This window comes from Leptodactylus fuscus, chromosome 2 (genome assembly GCF_031893055.1).
Source record: "Leptodactylus fuscus isolate aLepFus1 chromosome 2, aLepFus1.hap2, whole genome shotgun sequence".
Classification (NCBI taxonomy): Eukaryota; Metazoa; Chordata; class Amphibia; order Anura; family Leptodactylidae; genus Leptodactylus; species Leptodactylus fuscus.
The window spans coordinates 200477580-200495495 of record NC_134266.1 but is presented as its reverse complement, the minus strand read 5'-3'; the positions used below and the strand labels follow the sequence as shown (position 1 = coordinate 200495495).

General features: G+C 39.1%; 1 protein-coding gene across 2 annotated transcripts in view; it reads left to right on the top strand.

Moving 5' to 3' along the window:
* The window catches only part of PIBF1 (progesterone immunomodulatory binding factor 1), a 115269-nt gene that overhangs the window by 6161 nt on the left and 91192 nt on the right, over nucleotides 1-17916 (top strand). For both annotated transcript variants that reach the window (XM_075265419.1, XM_075265420.1), the window contains exons 2-6: nucleotides 2462-2581; nucleotides 5863-5996; nucleotides 6276-6384; nucleotides 15772-15953; nucleotides 16990-17115. In XM_075265419.1, coding sequence (XP_075121520.1) covers nucleotides 2462-2581; nucleotides 5863-5996; nucleotides 6276-6384; nucleotides 15772-15953; nucleotides 16990-17115 — 671 coding nt within the window. The remainder of the gene's footprint in view (nucleotides 1-2461; nucleotides 2582-5862; nucleotides 5997-6275; nucleotides 6385-15771; nucleotides 15954-16989; nucleotides 17116-17916) is intronic.

Sequence of the window (17916 nt, the reverse complement as noted above, 5' to 3'; positions counted from 1 at the left end):
GAAAAACGCCCCAAAAAACGCTAGTGGTTTTTGGCAAAAAAAAAAAAAATTGTGGTTTTTCTGCCTCCCATTGAATTGTATTGATTTCCTGAGGCGACATCTGCCTGAAGAAAGGTCATGTCACTTCTTTTTTCCACTAGGGAAAAAAAACGCTAGCGGAAAAAAAAACGTTAGCAGTCTTCATAGACCTCTATTGTGAGGGGGCAGATTTTGAGGCGGATTCCGCGTCAAAATGTGCCCCCACTTGCCCCATGTAAACGAGACCTTAAAGAATTCTTTTTAATATTCTCAGAATTGTGAAAAAATAAAAACTGCCAAAAAATTCTAATCCTCCTTTCTTGTGCTGGGCCCTTGTGCCATTCAATGCAGGCACTTGCCAGAAGTGGGTTGGCTCTGGTGACTGTTGCAGACAGTCACTGTCCTCAGTGGTCACTAGCTGAGAGCAAGTGATGTCACCAGATACCGATCATGTGACCACTGAGACAAGTAGTTTGCTACAGCTGTCACCTAAGCCACTGCCTGGGGTAGAATGAGGTTTTTTGATTTTGTTTTTTTTTTTTTTATCCTGGCCCCCTGAGTATTCCAGTTTGCCTCAAATGAAAAAAATTACTTTTTTTTTTTTTTAAATTCTTTTTTTTGTGACACAAACAGTGTTTTTCCTCTGAACAATTATATTGTGAACTTTCTTTTTCTGTCCAGTCACACTCGCTTTTGTAATTCTTGTTGCAGCCACATGGTGGAGCTCATGTTACAGTAATGTAAAAAAAAAAAAAAAATTCTTATCGCTTCTCTGAATTCACGTATTTATGCAGGCTATAACTAGATGTAATATACAATGCAAATGTTTCCTGTGAGAAGTATGTTTTATTCTGTTTAAAAGCAATAATGCTGGCTTTGATTTTAGAACTTAAAAGAAAACTTAGCACTAACGTATGCAATGAAGTGATCTTTTATTTATAGCATAGGATAATCTGTATAGGTTAACATTTTCGGTCAAGACGACCTTCGTCATACCATCAGTTATTATACGCAGTCTTGTACGTGTGATCTGCCTATACTATAAGTGCTGCTCTGTATACTGCATGCTTATTAACACCTAGACATGCAGAAGGATATGTGTATAAAGTATTGTATACAGCATATATATATATATACATATATATATATATATATATAATCTCCAAGGCTGTGGAATAGGAAGTCCGGCCCTTTCTAGGTGAGATCAAAAAAAGTTACAACATTGACTTCAAATGAGATGATTATTAATTATCTTATACATTATTGCTAGGACTGGGTGATTATTTGCAAAATAATCAAAGTTGAAATACAGTAAAATTAATGAATTACGCTGAGATTGATTATTTCAGTTATTTTGCACTCATTCCATCCTGTCTGACACTGCCACAGTGTAAAGGATATGTCCCTAACTGTACTCCATCCAATCAGGATCGCTGATATATTAAAAAAACAAACAAACTGTGTCCTCAATAATTGTTTATTAATCATAATCCAGCTAAAATGTTCAATTAGTCGCCAAGCCCTAACCATTGGTATTGTATATTTCTCAACATTGAAATTGCAGGATCAAGAAGGACAGACCATAAGGTTATGGAAATAGAGAAACTGGCAGGTGTCACCAAGATTTGCAGATGGTGACATTGTCTAGCACCTAGCTCCAATATGTGGCATGTGGGAGGGGCATAAAAGCCAGATTGAATTTTAGGCACATGGAAATGTGAAATGACTGTGATGTCTCCTGTTTACCATTGATATGCAAGTTATCGCCACTTGTCACAAACTGAGAGGGACAGGATCCCTGAACTGAGACACCTTGGCTTATCACTCTGGCAGATAATTCCTCTATGCAGAGATGTCCTCCCTGTTCAGCATTAGGTGGTTGGGATAGTAATGACGACCTGGAATGACAGCAATCTGTACCTGGAGGGATTTATTACACAACAGATACATACAGCTATTAAACATGTATGTACAATCTCAGTGCCCATGACCATTCAACCAATTGGATTTCAAAAACTCTCTTATTGTCACAAAATTGTCATAGGCTATGTATTGCCTAGCTCAGACATATTGGACTACTATAGAATAAGTTGTAGATATAGAGGTCTCAAAGACTACCATCACTGTAATGCCTCTATACCGTGGAGCTTTATGTACTCACATTTTGTATTATTGGATTATCCATGCTGCTGTAACACACTGAATTTTTCAATGGTGGGGCTATTAAAAGATTATCTTATAACAAATTCTATATTCTATATAAATTTGGTATCGCTGTAATTGTACCGACCCATAGAATACATGTAACGTCATTTTGGAACACGTCACTTTTTCTTCTCCACTACAAGTTTTCCAAATAATTTAGAATAATGCTTCTCAATGTGATGATATATGTGTAATGTTAATATGTAATGATTCCAATATACAATTCTTTCTGTTTTAGATTCGTTTCTATGAAGTGGTCCAACCACTGAGAAATAAAATAAGTGACCTCCAAATGAAGAATGACAAACAGTCTGAAGAGATGAATGGATACAAACAGCAGCTTAAAGGTTTGATAGAGGTTCGTCTTTGGTTTGTTGCATGTTATATATAGGTTTACTGACTAGTCCAAGACAAACGAAACGTTGTTGTCTATATTGTAAACTGGAATGAAAATGCTAACCATGGTGGCCGTCCTCATTTCACACATGCTTCTCGCATTGTGCCAGTTCTTCGCTTTGATTCTGCATTTTATCTTGCTTTGCAGGATTTTAGCAATTCAGAGTAGATGTTATTAGCCTGCTTCTGTTTTAGTACATCCTCAGATTTATTTCTCTTGGTGGGTAATGCTGACCTATGACTTGGTCAATATTTGCCTTATGAACATGGAAACAGCAGAAGATAAATCTAGCTAAGCATGTTTTTCAACTCCTTCCAGATGTTTTGTCCTGCGCGTGTGTTTGGTATATTTAGCTTTCTTTTAATTGAAAAGGTCACATGTTGCAGGTATGTGAGTTGTATTCTCCTACACCTCTATTGTACAACAACAAACCTGCGTGTATCTATGGGTGTTTAGATATTGGTATGCGTATCAAGATGTAGGAAAACCTCAAATGTTTGCACATCGGCATCATCAACATTTCAACATGACTTTTCACATACCAGTATTAGCCGCAGTATTTGGTTGGATGGACTTTTCATTTGAGTATATTTAGTTCTTATTTTCAACCTTCCGTAAGTCTTAAAGGTAATGTGTCGTGAAAAATGACCATTTGTTTAAATAAGGTTTTTATGTTAAACATACTTTTAAGGATTTTTTTAGGGATGTTGTTTTTCATTTTCCATTTTAACTTTTTTTTTTTTTTTTTTCATCGTAAAACTCATGCAATTTTAACTCTGGCCACTAAGTTTAAAATAATCTGTCACGTCCTTTTTCCTGGAGTTGGACTGTAGACACAACACACCCTATTGACTTTTATTGAAGCGTTTTCCAGGCATACTCTGCAGAGAGAGGAGAGTTGTAACTGGTGGATTCTGTATCTTATCTACATATACACAATGGCTGTGATCATCATGCTGATAAGAAAAGATAAACCAAAAAATTACAGAAAACATGAAGTGTCCACATATTATTTGGCTTAGTGGCATGGATTTTAAAAACTCACCAAAAATTTATAATATGACGACAGCTTATCATATTGAAATCCAACTACCCAGTCCTTATTTCCTCAGACTTCTGCCATCAAGGGAGATTCAGCGCATTTCCTAAACTACCGTATATACACGAGTATAAGCCAAGTTTTTCAGAAAAATTTTTTGCTGAAAAAGCCCCCCTCGGCTTATACTCCAGTCAAACAAAAAAAAAATTGGTGGTGGGAGGGGGGAGTCTATGACCAGCCGCAATAGTAATGTATAGAATAGAATCTCCCATAAAATAGTGAAAAAAAAAAGCTTTAACCACTTCCGGACCGCCCATAGACTATAAAAGTCCAGGAAGTGGTTGCCTAGTTCTGCCAGGAAGTACCGGTACGTCCAATCAGAACACAGCAGTTGCACAGAGATCGTACAGCTGCTGAAGCTGGGAGCCGGCTGTAACTTCAGCCGGAGCCCCCAGAGAGATGGCAGGGAAGGTTTATTCCCATCCCTGCCTTCTCGATCTCTGTGTATACAGCGCTCAATGTGCGCTGTATACACGGCTATGGGCGCTGCCATGATGCGGCCACCTTCTGACCCGGCAGTCACGTGATCCGCCGGGCTCAGTGTCTTACAAGAGCTGCTGGGTCCTACAAGGCCCAAAACAGCTCTGTATGTGTAAAGAACAGTGTGCAAGAGGCTGGATTCCTCCTGCAACTGAGGCTAAATGTAGCAGCTTCAGTTATAGGGAAAATCAGCCTCCCTAACAAAAAAAAAAAAAAAGTGATCAGATGTCCCCAAAGGTCTCTTATGACCTTATGGGGAAACAATCTGAAAAAAAACCTAAAAATAAAATATAATAAAAAGTTTTTAAAAAAATGTAAATACAATAATTTAAATAAATAAAATAATATGCTAATAAAACACCGTTATTAAAGGTTATAGCCCCACCCCCGACGACACCATACAAAAAATAAAATTACCGTAACGGAGAGGAAAAACTATATTATAAAGTTTTTCAGTAGCACTTTGTGTTATTAAATAAAAAATAATAAAGTGAAAACCAGACACAATTTCCCTCCTATTATGTTTATATTTTCTCAGATGTAAAAAAAAAATTAAAACACATTTGAAAATAAAAACAACATAAAAAAAAAGCCCTATGTGCCCCCGAGAAAAATGTTACAGCCCTCAAAACCGCACATACAAAAAAAACCGAAAATGTGTCTGGTCCTGGACCACAAATTGACCCGGTACTGAAGTGGTTAAAAAAAATATAATAAAAAAAATTAAATTAATAAAAGTTCTAAATCACTCCTTTCCTTAGAATACATATAAAAGTAGAAAATTACTGTGAAACACATACACATTAGGTATCCCTGTGTCTGAAGGTGCCCGGTCTACTGAATATAGGGGATCTGTAGCTCCTGTTCCATTGGGAAGGGGTTAATAGGAGCACTGCAGATACCCTATATTCAGCCAGGCTGAGTTCCAAGTGGGGGGAAAAAAAACTCAGTCCTCAAGCTCAAGGAAGGGGCAGAAAGACAACCAAAACACCCCCTCCCCTTCCCCAGCACCCAGCGTCTACTGCACCCAAAAACTCTGGCAATTTGAATTTTTGAAATTTTCCAGTAGCTGCTGCATTTCCCCCCCACCGGCTAATAATCGAGTCAATACGTTTTCCCAGTTTTTTGTGGTAAAATCAGGGGCCTCGGCTTATATTCGGGTCGGTAATAGTAATGGCCACCATTTCACAGTTTGACCGCTGCTTGATGGACTTAGGCCTTAAGGCTTTAATACACATTAGATTATTTACTATTATGTGTTCTCAGTAACCCCTTATATACAAGGATCTATAGAAAAAATAACACTAAATCTACAAATATATCCCTCAAAACCCACAAAAAATAAATGTATAATAATAATAAAATAAAAATAAATAGAAATGAAGTATATGTATAAGTAAATGAAATTGTCCAAAGCAACAATGAAATCAATATACCCCTAAAATACATAATATAGAGTCAATATTATAATAAAAGTTACTGGTTGGGTATTATGTATTTTTTTCATGGATTATTTTATGTTTATTTTTTGTGGATTTTGAGGGATATATTTTTAGGTTTAATATTTTCTATTGCAGTTCTTGTAATACAGTTTCAGTGATACTGATGTCTAGAACTTCTGTTCACATGTATTAAGTTCAAAAGAGGTTTTCTTTTGTGGCAGAGTTATGAAGAGGAGAGGAGATGTCGCTCTGAGCTGGATACAAGATGTCAGAGGTTAACCCTGCAACTGGCGGACACTAAACAGCTCATCCACCAAGGGGACTTTAGGATAGAGAATTATGACAAAGTCAAAAGGTATCAATTATTATCTTATCATCATTGTTATGATGTGCTTTCCTCTGCAGATTTCCTAAGCATCAAACACCTTGAGTTTTACCTATATACATAGTCCTAGTTGTTGCCAGTTGTCAGCTTCCTATGGTTCCCATTGACCTTAGTAAGAGCAGAGTGTGACTGAGAGCTGTATGTACCTGGTTAGTGTGCCTCTGCTTTACTCTGACATAAGATATCAGTAAAATTGTATTAGATACAGCCGTGATCCTCCAATGTCTCATCATCTTTATCTCACAACAGTGAACGAGATTCTATTGAACGGGAATTATTAGAACTCAGGAGAAATTTTGACATACTGGATGCCACATATAAGACTCAGTCAAAGGAAAGAAATGATTTGGCTCAGGAGGTAAGTACAAAACATGTATACATGAGTATATAGACCAGAATAACAGCAGGATTGTGCAGCTGACCACTAAATAATCTGAAGAATTATTCTTATAGCTGACCACACTCTGTCCTTTGCTGCTGTCCAACTCCCATACACATACATGCTGGGCTTGGCCATGCACCTAACCTAGCCAGCTGGTGCTATAGATTTGGACAATTCTACCCATAGATGTAGGCGTAAGCTACAGCCTCTGTTGCATAGTCCTAGATATATTTAATATGGCTTTCTGAACAAACAGTATTGGTATACTTTATCTGGCAAATAGACCTTTGGGGTCCTTTCAGGGTCCAGTGCCCAGTAGCAACTGCTACCGCTTCACCCTCTATGGCTACTTCCCTGGCTCCTATACAAGTAAAAGATAGATGAGTCACAATAACTCAACAGAGCCACTACAGAGAGAACAGAGTTACTTACATCTGTCTTTGTTCTCCATATAGCATCACAGCTGCCCCTTCAGCCATAATAGCACTTCACCAGGGCTCTTTTTTGGGACCCTGTGCTTTCCTCATCGTTGCATCCATACTTTACTTGATACTACAAACTAGCCTTATAAAGGGCTTCCACAGCCCAAAATCAAGGCCTATGATTATATAATGCTTATTATGCGGCTTTATGCGTTACATGGATTCTGATAATATCACAATTATAATAAAATAAGCAAGCTCTTGAAAGTCATTTTGGAGTGCTGTCCACCCTTCTTCTGTATCACAAGTCGGTTTTTGAGTAGTCCGTCCAGTCTTCTTTGGAATTGCGCACCTAACAGTTTTGGTTATGAGAGTACAGCCTGCCCGCTACCTAGATTGTACTTCATATGACAGCTGCTGAGAACAGTTTATCAGTGGAAGTTCTGAGTGTTTTCCCCCTGCCAATCTGACATGGATAAATTATCTTAACAATAGGTCATCGATATAGTATAATTTATCAACTATGTCTGCTCAGTAAAGTACGTCATAGGCAGAGCTTAGTGCTAAGTGATATGGCAAGTTCACCAGTTCAAACCACTCTATATTTTATTTCCCAGTGTTCTTTGATTTTTTTTTTTTTTTTATCTGGAGAAACCAAACCAACATGTCTCACAGGATTTCAGCCAAACTGTAGTGTTATACAATCATCCAGATTAGGCTATGCACAATAAGCATACTCATCACATTAGTTCAAGATATATAAGTAGTACAAAATCATTCTGGCTGTGCCTAGGCTGGTTGTAACAAGCTCGCTCTCAATTGTCTTTGGTAGCAATGCCCTAAAGTTAGGCAGATGTTAAGATTACATTTCATGTCTTCCTACAATTTGTAACCAAATTGGTTAATGGAATCCGCACAAGAAGCCTGATTTCACAAAACCATCTCTGCTATTCCTAGCAGTGGTGCAACTACAGCTGTTATAGCCATAGCAGCTATTACAGAACTCGTGGTCTCAATGGAGCCAGGGTCACCAAACCCGGCACACAAGATGCCGAGAACATTGTGTGAGGCTGCAAATGCAACATCTTGATGTTGTCCAGTGTCAGGAGTTTCAGCACTCAAACCTCACACACTATGTTGTGGTTTGCAAATTAAAATTAGTTTGTCTCTATTAATGTCCGTTATTATACCATCTGTATTTTTTTTCTTTTTTTCGTTCTGCTTTCTTAGCATGCACTGAAAAAAACGGACAGACATGATTAACAGTATAATGAACGACCGTCCATTACATTTCATGCAGAAGACGGAAAGCTGTCAGACCGGGTCCGGCCGTGAGCGCCGGTGAGCGTTTTCTGCTCTCGTTTTTTTAAAATCGGACACAGAGTATTGCATGTCCGACTCTGTGTCCAATTTAAAAAAAACGGTTTCACGGCGGAGAGCATAAAACACTCACCGGCGCTCACGGCCGGACATCTTTCAAACCCATTCAAATGAATGGGTTTGAAAGAGTCCTGCAGCTTTCCATCTCCTGCCCCTGTTTTGTGCAGGAAACGGAAACCTGTATGAATGGAGACCAGGCGCAGATGTGAACGAGCCCTAAGTAACTAATCCTTTGTGGTTATAGTTTGCCTTATGTGACTCAAGTAGGGGTCTACATCCTTACAATTAATACATGACACATTGACTACTTCATTTTTGATTAAAAAGGTTGCTGACCCCTGAAGTAAATAGAGTCTAGCAGGGAGGGCTAAATGTGTTAATATAGCTTTTCTGATTTTATCACAGTTACTGAATTTGGGCAACCTTAAGTTATCTCTCAAACTCATTTACATCCATGAACAAAATAAAGGGATTTTTCATACTGATGACCTGTCCATTCAGTGAATGGGGCAGCTATGCCGCTCGTATTCCTTGAATAGTAGCGCTGCTGCAGACACCCCTTATTCATTAGCAATTTGTGGGCTCTGGGCATTGCACTGCAAAAGACTTAGTGATGAGCTATCCTATGGATAGGTCATCAGTATGGAAAATCAATTGGAGCTGGAAAACGCCTTTACTATGTAATATATGTTATTGCCAAAACAGCAGTAACCATGCCACAGGAGATCATAAGCCTTGTCTGGAACCTTACAGATTTACTTTGGATTGGATTATACTCAAAGTCAGACTGTCAAGTCCGTCTGTCTGAGAGGTGATCTCGGTAGGTCTCAAGGTTGTCTCTCATAAATCATGGGATGTGGTTTAAGAGATTGACATGTGTTACTTCTCTTAGAGTTCCTATACACTAATAGTGTTCTCTCTGAGGGGTGAAGGAGTATCATTTAAGGTTAAGGCCCATTGCTCACGACTGTCTGAGTTTTTCCTGGATAGCACACTGACCCATTCATTTCTGTCGGCCTACACACATGTATTACGCGAGCCGACAGTCCAGGCTGCAAAACATAGGACAGGTCCTATTCCTATCTGGTTTTGCGGCGGTGCTTCTATGGCTCCTATTCATTTGAATTACTGGGGCCGTGGAAGCACGGCCATGTTCTGGCTGTGCTGTTTAATCGTGACCAGCGGCGCGCACACTCGTGTGCAACTGGCCTCAATGTCACGTTTAGGTTACCATTAGTTACCATTAGATGCAAAGGGGTTCTGTTTCCGCTATTTGGTATTGTAGTCAGAATAACCCCAACCATTATCTGTTCCCCAGCATAGTGGGCATCTTCAGTAGGTGGACTAAGTCTGGCAATTCATTGTATGGCATATAAACATATTTTTATGGACATCTGCCTGCATAGTCTGGTCACTCTCTTTCTACTTTTGTTGCCATGCCGTATTGCATGACATGATTCTAGGATACATTGGTTGTCTTACCACTGGGAATGCCTCGGTTGAGAAAATATTTTGGAACTAAATGAGATGCCAACAATAAGAAAGAAATACTTCCTTGTGTGTGGTTAGTGCTGCTTTAAAGGCAGGCCACACTCCCAGATAAACTCAATGCGGTGTGACTAATAAAAATGTATGTATAAGGTATTAAGCAGTAAATATCTAGCAGATCACTCATACAGCACAGAAAAAGCCACGTCCTAAAGTCTGTACTTTCCAGTTATTGATTCCGTCCTTTTTTTTTTTTTGCCAATGTATATTAATTTAAATGGTTAAAAATGTTTTCCATTAGTCTTACTATTTTCAGCTTAGAAATCCTGAAGTTAGCTTTAAAGGTGCGTCCAGTCTTATGTCAATAACGAAGCACTGTATACTGGCAAGTACTGCAAATTTCTATTATAAAGTCATGAAAGAAACAAAGTACGCCTCCTTTCAAATTCTATGGCTTCACATGCAGTGCTTAGAGAAATTGCAAAAATCCCAAGAGCGACGTCTAAGACGCTACAGGTCTCAGTTAGTCTGTTATATTTACAAGGTCATGACAGTACAATGAGAGACTGCACAGGTATGGCTTGTTTGGATGGTTTTCTGGAGAAAGCCCTTTTCTAAAAATAGAGTGGCTTAAATGGGTGTTCCAACTTAGAATTCTGTTTTTTAGTAGTGCTGCTGAGCGGCCCTTAACCATAATAAATTGGTTACTCCCTCTCTCCAGGCCTCCGTTTCCAGCACCGCCAGGTCCATTTATCTATATACATGTCCCCTTTCTGGCTGCAGTGGTCACTTTGCACAATCACAGGCTAAGGAGAATAAAAACAAGACCTACATGTTCCTTAAATGTCAGGGGTAGACTGATAATGGAAAAGAGTAATATAGTGAGAACTGTCTATTAGACCACTGTTACTGTGATGTACAGAAGGTTCATGTCGAGAAGACATAGATTGTGTTTTATCAGCACGTCCTGTGCCACAAAGAATCCAGTGATGTCATCACTCGTGCCACAGGATTACATGGCAACCACTTACAGGCAGAACTTACCGATTTTATTGACATTGAACTGATTGGGTCGTGGGCCAGGTTATCTATATGACGGTGCTATGTGCACATGCAGATGGAAAATTAACAAAATAATACCACATTACACCCTGGTTTACAAAAAGGGTCCTCTCCTTTATATTTCTTATGCTTTGATTTTTAATAACAACAAGAACATAGCACAATCTGGGGGAAATAATGAAAAAGACTTCAAATTGAACCAAGTGGAAAATCCCCCATCAAATATGGGTTGACCCCTATGAAAATACATCTACCATTACTTCTAAAGATGAAAACACACAAAAAAACCATAAGTGAGGTAAAAGGAACACTCAACATCATGTGCAAAAATCTGATTTAAAAGTACACTATATATATATATTTATATATACACTCACCGGCCACTTTATTAGGTACACCATGCTAGTAACGGGTTGGACCCCCTTTTGCCTTCAGAACTGCCTCAATTCTTCGTGGCATAGATTCAACAAGGTGCTGGAAGCATTCCTCAGAGATTTTGGTCCATATTGACATGATGGCATCACACAGTTGCCGCAGATTTGTCGGCTGCACATCCATGATGCGAATCTCCCGTTCCACCACATCCCAAAGATGCTCTATTGGATTGAGATCTGGTGACTGTGGAGGCCATTGGAGTACAGTGAACTCATTGTCATGTTCAAGAAACCAGTCTGAGATGATTCCAGCTTTATGACATGGCGCATTATCCTGCTGAAAGTAGCCATCAGATGTTGGGTACATTGTGGTCATAAAGGGATGGACATGGTCAGCAACAATACTCAGGTAGGCTTTGGCGTTGCAACGATGCTCAATTGGTACCAAGGGGCCCAAAGAGTGCCAAGAAAATATTCCCCACACCATGACACCACCACCACCAGCCTGAACCGTTGATACAAGGCAGGATGGATCCATGCTTTCATGTTGTTGATGCCAAATTCTGACCCTACCATCCGAATATCGCAGCAGAAATCGAGACTCATCAGACCAGGCAACGTTTTTCCAATCTTCAATTGTCCAATTTCGATGAGCTTGTGCAAATTGTAGCCTCAGTTTCCTGTTCTTAGCTGAAAGGAGTGGCACCCGGTGTGGTCTTCTGCTGCTGTAGCCCATCTGCCTCAAAGTTCGACGTACTGTGCGTTCAGAGATGCTCTTCTGGCTACCTTGGTTGTAACGGGTGGCTATTTGAGTCACTGTTGCCTTTCTATCAGCTCAAACCAGTCTGGCCATTCTCCTCTGACCTCTGGCATCAACAACGCATTTCCGCCCACAGAACTGCCGCTCACTGGATGTTTTTTCTTTTTCGGACCATTCTCTGTAAACCCTAGAGATGGTTGTGCGTGAAAATCCCAGTAGATCAGCAGTTTCTGAAATACTCAGACCAGCCCTTCTGGCACTAACAACCATGCCACGTTCAACGGCACTCAAATCACCTTTCTTCCCCATACTGATGCTCGGTTTGAACTGCAGGAGATTGTCTTGACCATGTCTACATGCCTAAATGCACTGAGTTGCCGCCATGTGATTGGCTGATTAGAAATTAAGTGTTAACGAGCAGTTGGACAGGTGTACCTAATAAAGTGGCCGGTGAGTGTATATATATATATATATATATATATATATATATATATATATATATATATGTGTGTATCATACACACACGTAACCTCTATGAGTGAAATAAGAGGTATGCACTGTCAATTTACTATCACTGTGCCAGAAAGCAAGTCGATCTGGTGACCTAGTAAAGTACTCTGAGGCACCATGAACCTTTTTTAATTAATTATACTCTTTTCCGTTTTTCTTGTGTAAATACGTGTGCACAGTAAAATTTCTGCACTTCCATTTGTGCTCTTGGCTGGTCTGTTTGCTCTCTGTTTAATAAGGCTATAATCGTGTCTTTGTTACAGGATCTCCTCTTGAAATAAATAAGTAATACAACTCAGAATTAATCTTCTTGCTTAACCCTTTCACGGCCAAGTGGAATTGCTGTGTTTTGGAATAATGATTTCTACATTTTGCTGCTGTCTTTGTTTTTTGTGAAACATAACTTGTCTTTTTATGGCTTTTTTGTTTCTTGTTATTAGCAAAAAAAAATAGAAAATAGAAAAACACTTTCTGATTTTAGCCCTCTTTAATTATAATAATGCCAAATATATTCATAATATTTGTCTTCTGACATAGAACAAATTTCCCTACTAGCCCTGACCACACAAGCGGGGATTACACTGCTGTGGAAAATGCAGCCCCAAAAATACTGGTGGTCCCCACTGTTTCTCTGCCTCGTTTTGCATTTTTTGCCTCCACCATATAAGTCTGTGTGGAAATTGCAGCATTTTCACAGGTAAAACTAACATTGCTATTTTTTTTTCCTTTTAGCAGCTTTTCTTCTGCAATGTGAGGATGAGAATAATTGAGACTGTAAAACGTAGTGTTATTCCACAGTTTTGTTGTTTTTTTTTGTTTTTGTTTTAAATCAGGCACAGTTCTATTACTGTATATTTGCATTGGCTGTTCCTACTATTGCAACCAGTAAACTGTCAACATGGTTATGAACATCCAACATGTCGAAAGCTTCCAAAAACAGACAATTTTTTTGTTGATTTGGGAAACCTTCATTCATCATAATGTTGGTAGAAGGAACTTCTATTTTATCAAGCATTATCAACAATGCTTGATAAATGTGTCCCTGGTCTTAAAGGGGTTGTCCCATGAAAAGCATCCTATCTATATTGCTAGTTTATGTGGATTTAAGACTTTTCCTAAATATATTGCTTTATCAAAACTGCTTTGTTTGGCCGCTATCTTAATTTATTCACTTCATTGTTGACACTGCGTTTCTATGGCCACTGGGCTTATCTGCTCATTTCCCAAGTGAGGTAGCTGCCTGCTCTCATGGGGGGGGGGAGGGGCTGACAAGAAACTGAGCTCCTCAGATAGGGGAGGGGGGAGGTGAGAGCTCCGAGATTACTGTGCTGTCTATCTTCAGCTTTTCCACTTATCAGCCGGTTTAATTGAATTTGGCTGATAAGGGCTGAGATAAGGAGTCTGTTACCTCTGTATGTAATGCAAGCTGACTCAAATCCAGCTCTGTTACATCAGTTAACACATCAGTGTCATACTGTGGTAATGCATTTACAACCAATCCCTCATTACTGACATCAAACATAGCAGATAGCAGAGCAAGTGAAACCCGCCCACCAATGTGCCGAGAAATCCAGGAAGTGAAGAGAACACAGAGCCTGCAAGCTGCAGAACAAGAGTTATGGAAATACCCCTTTAAAATGGAATATGTATGGACATTTTTTTAATTCTAGATAGAGAAATATCACTTTTTTTCTAATGTTTTTATTTTCTCATTGTAGATTTTTTTCTACTTTCTGTCCATAATTATGGGGGGGGGTGCCATCTTGCCCAAGCTTTTCCTCTTTAGAATAAAAACAATACCTTTCTTATGCTTCAGAGCCCCAGGGATGGAGAGAAAAAGTAATTCCTTATTAAAATGAGGATCATGAAGCACTGTGGGCATTTTGTTCTATTACTAGCACTGCTGAAGCATCACAAAACATGCCTGTCCTGCATTCAGCTCATCCCCTTGATTTCTGTAGGGATCAACTGACCGTGCCCAGGGAGACGAGCTGAATGCCAGTGATAGATTCCCTTCAAGGAAACAGTCACATAAAACTGGCCATACATGTTAAATTAATTTTGGCTGAACCCTCTAATTTTCGGTGACAATGGCCAACCACATAATACGCATGGTTCCTTGACATCTGCCAGTGTGGAGGTGTTGGGAGAGAGTTGTTTGTCAGTTGTCTACTGTATATGGCTGTCCTAAGCCTTATAATGTCAACCACTGATATTTGGCATAGAAGGACACATTGAAATGAATGCTTACTATTGAAATGAATGTCTCTTTTTAATACGCCAAATGAATCCTTGAAATAAATTAATGCATGTGCCTTATAAATGATCTTGATGCCATAAAATAGGCCTTGGCTCCTTCATCTTGTGGTACCCAGTGGTTGGACCAGTAAACAGATCATTGCCTTTCTTTGGAATTAAAGCTGATATTTGTCCCCTCTATTCAATATTACTCCAGTAGGCCCACCTTAAATGAGTACAGTCCAGTACCTCAGAATTTAATACCTCTCGAGATAAATAGTGCCTTCTAATTCCCCCTTATATTTGTAATACCCCTTTATATTGTTATTGCCCCATAATATTAATAATGACCCCATTGCTCCAAACCCACAAAAAACACTACCCTGTTTTACCCTGATGCACGGACTTGCCACTGACACTTTTTTTTTTGTTTACCACTTGCAATATCTGGTAGGCTAAAAATCATCCCATAAGTCATATGATATACAGTCCATGGTCATGTGATGGATACACAGGTGAATGACTCGCCACAGCACAGTATTCAGAGCACAGTCTTACCTTTGTGTCCATCACATGACCATGGACTGATTTTTACCCACAAGAGGTAAATAATGAATGACAGCAAGCAAAGATCTAGAAAACCACGAGGAAATAATACAGAAAGTATATTGGAAAATCATATAACTTTTCATTTACTCACAGAGATATATCTATCCCAAGATAATGCCATTAAACACTACAACTGGTTTAGTTTAAAAACAAGCTCTCATACAGTTACATTGGTGAAAAGTTGTAGCTCTTGGTATGTGATGACTGAAGAATGCAAAAAAATGTTTTCATCCTTAAGGCCTTGTCACAATGGGGTTAAGCACCTTACTCATGGTTCTGTACTCCCCATATACATGGCCGCTCAGAATCCAGTATTGCGGTTCAGTTCCATTCACTTCAATCGAGCCAAGCTGCAATACCAGTCACAACCACATGTACAATTTTTATTTATTTATTTTTTTAAATTCTTGTGCCTACCATAACAATAGCAAATATCCAGGTTCCTAGGCAAATGAGATGTACCTTACTTGTTACTTTTGGTTTTTTATTTTATTGTAATGCATTTCTGTCCATTATACAGGTCAGCACTTTACGACAGTCCGCTTCCTTGCTGCAAAAAGATAAGGAATTTCTAAACCGACAGAACATGGAACTGAATGTTCGCTGTGCCCATGAAGAGGAGCGATTGGGGAGGCTTCAAAGTCAACTGGAAGATGCCAAAAAAGCAAGAGAAGAACTATATGAAAAATATGTGGCTTCTAGGTTAGTACTTTAGAATTTCAGACCTTTAGGCTCGGTTCACATCCACGTTTGGGCCATTCTGTTCCCCTATCCACCTGAAATATACGGAGAGAAAAGTCCTGCAAGCAGCACCTTTTTTCTCCGCATTTTTTGAGCAGAAACCACACTGACCCCATTATAGTGAATGGGGTCTGCAGGTTTCCGTAGGTAACCGATTTTTTTCTTATGCAGATAGGTTTCCATTCGGGGGTCCCCAAGCGAACTTCCTGAACGGAAACCTGAATGCAGATGTGAATCAGGCCTTACTGTGCTTTTGTTACTGTGTGTGAAACCACACCCACAGGATAAAGCATTGTCAATGGGGTATCAGATTATAAAACTATTGTATTAAAGCAGAGAGTACAATAAAACAAGAATGACTTTCCTCAGCCGCTTTGATGGTCTTTATTGGTTTTTATTTACATTTGTGCAGTATTGAGTCTCCTGCATCTACACAACTACTGCAGCCAATCTCTTACCTCAGTCGTGATACTAAATGTTATGACTTAAAGGGAGTCCATCATTAAAATTGTATTTTTTCTGCCTACCACTTCGGAATAGCCTTAAGAAAGGCTATTCTTCTCCTACCTTTAAATGTCTTCTCCGGGCCACGGTTCGGTAGAAATCCCTTTTTTCGTTGGTATGCAAATGAGTTCACCCCCAGTGCTGCGAGAGAAATCTCCAGCGCCACCTCCATCTTCGTCTGGATCGGCCTCTGTTTGCGTCTTCTTTCGGTGTGACCATTGAGGCCAATGATTGGCTGCAGTAGTTATGTGTATGTATGGCTTGTGAGCAAAATAGACAAAGAACAGCAGGGACCACAAAAGGGATAACAGTGAAGTGCCAGTGAATTTTACTAGTGAGTAATATATAATTTATTTATTTATTTTTTAAATCACATTTTTAAAGAGTAAGTTAAAGTGTGTTTGCATCTCCAAGTTAATGCTAAGATTGTATGTGTGTGTATATATATATATATATATCAATCCTTATATATCTCCATTTTTTTTATTTACAGAGACCATTATAAAACAGAATATGAAAACAAACTGCGCGACGAATTGGAACAAATTAGACTGAAGACAAATCAGGAAATTGAACATCTACGCGGCGCATCAAAGGAGATGTATGAGCGAGAAAACAGGTAACGGTTTATAAACCATAACCAAGAGAAAGTAGTGGGAAACTAGTTTTAATTAATTGCAAAGGCCGATTTAAAAGGTTTTTCCATTTATTTATTTATTTATTTATTATGCTTTCTTATATAGCGCCATCATATTCCGCAGCGCTTTACAGATATTGTCAGTCACTGTCCCATATAGGGCTCACAATCTACATTCCCTATCAGTATGTCTTTGATGTGTGGGAGGAAAGCGGAGTACCCGGAGGAAACCCAAGCAAACATGGGGAGAACATACAAACTCCTTGCAGATATTGCCCTTGGCAGGATTTGAACCTAGGACTCAAGTGCTGCAAAGCTGCAGTGCTAACCACTGAGCTACTGTGCTGCCCGTTCCATAACATAACCATCTTTATATCAGTAGACAATTAAACGTTAAACAGTTATTTAAATATAAGTAATTAACATTTTTCAGAGTCTTAAAGATATTCTCTAACCATCTTAGTGATGAGTCTTTTTTTCATGATCTGTTGCCATTGGAAACAAACAAATGCAGGAACTTTCTGTGGTGTGGCACGTGTCAGAAACCCAGCAATGATTTCTTTAAAGGAGTTGGCCTCTTTCAGTCCATGGTCATGTGATGGACATGCAGGTGGATCTGTACAATTGGTTTAGAACTGGAGGTATGCTTTAAAGGGTTTGTCCAGTTTGGAAGTCTGAGATCCAAACTGGATCTCACTGTTTGCACCCATTGAAAGAAATTAAAATGCAAGTGCCATTTTTTTAATGTTGTGTAGGGGGATGTTTAGTGATCATATTTTTAAT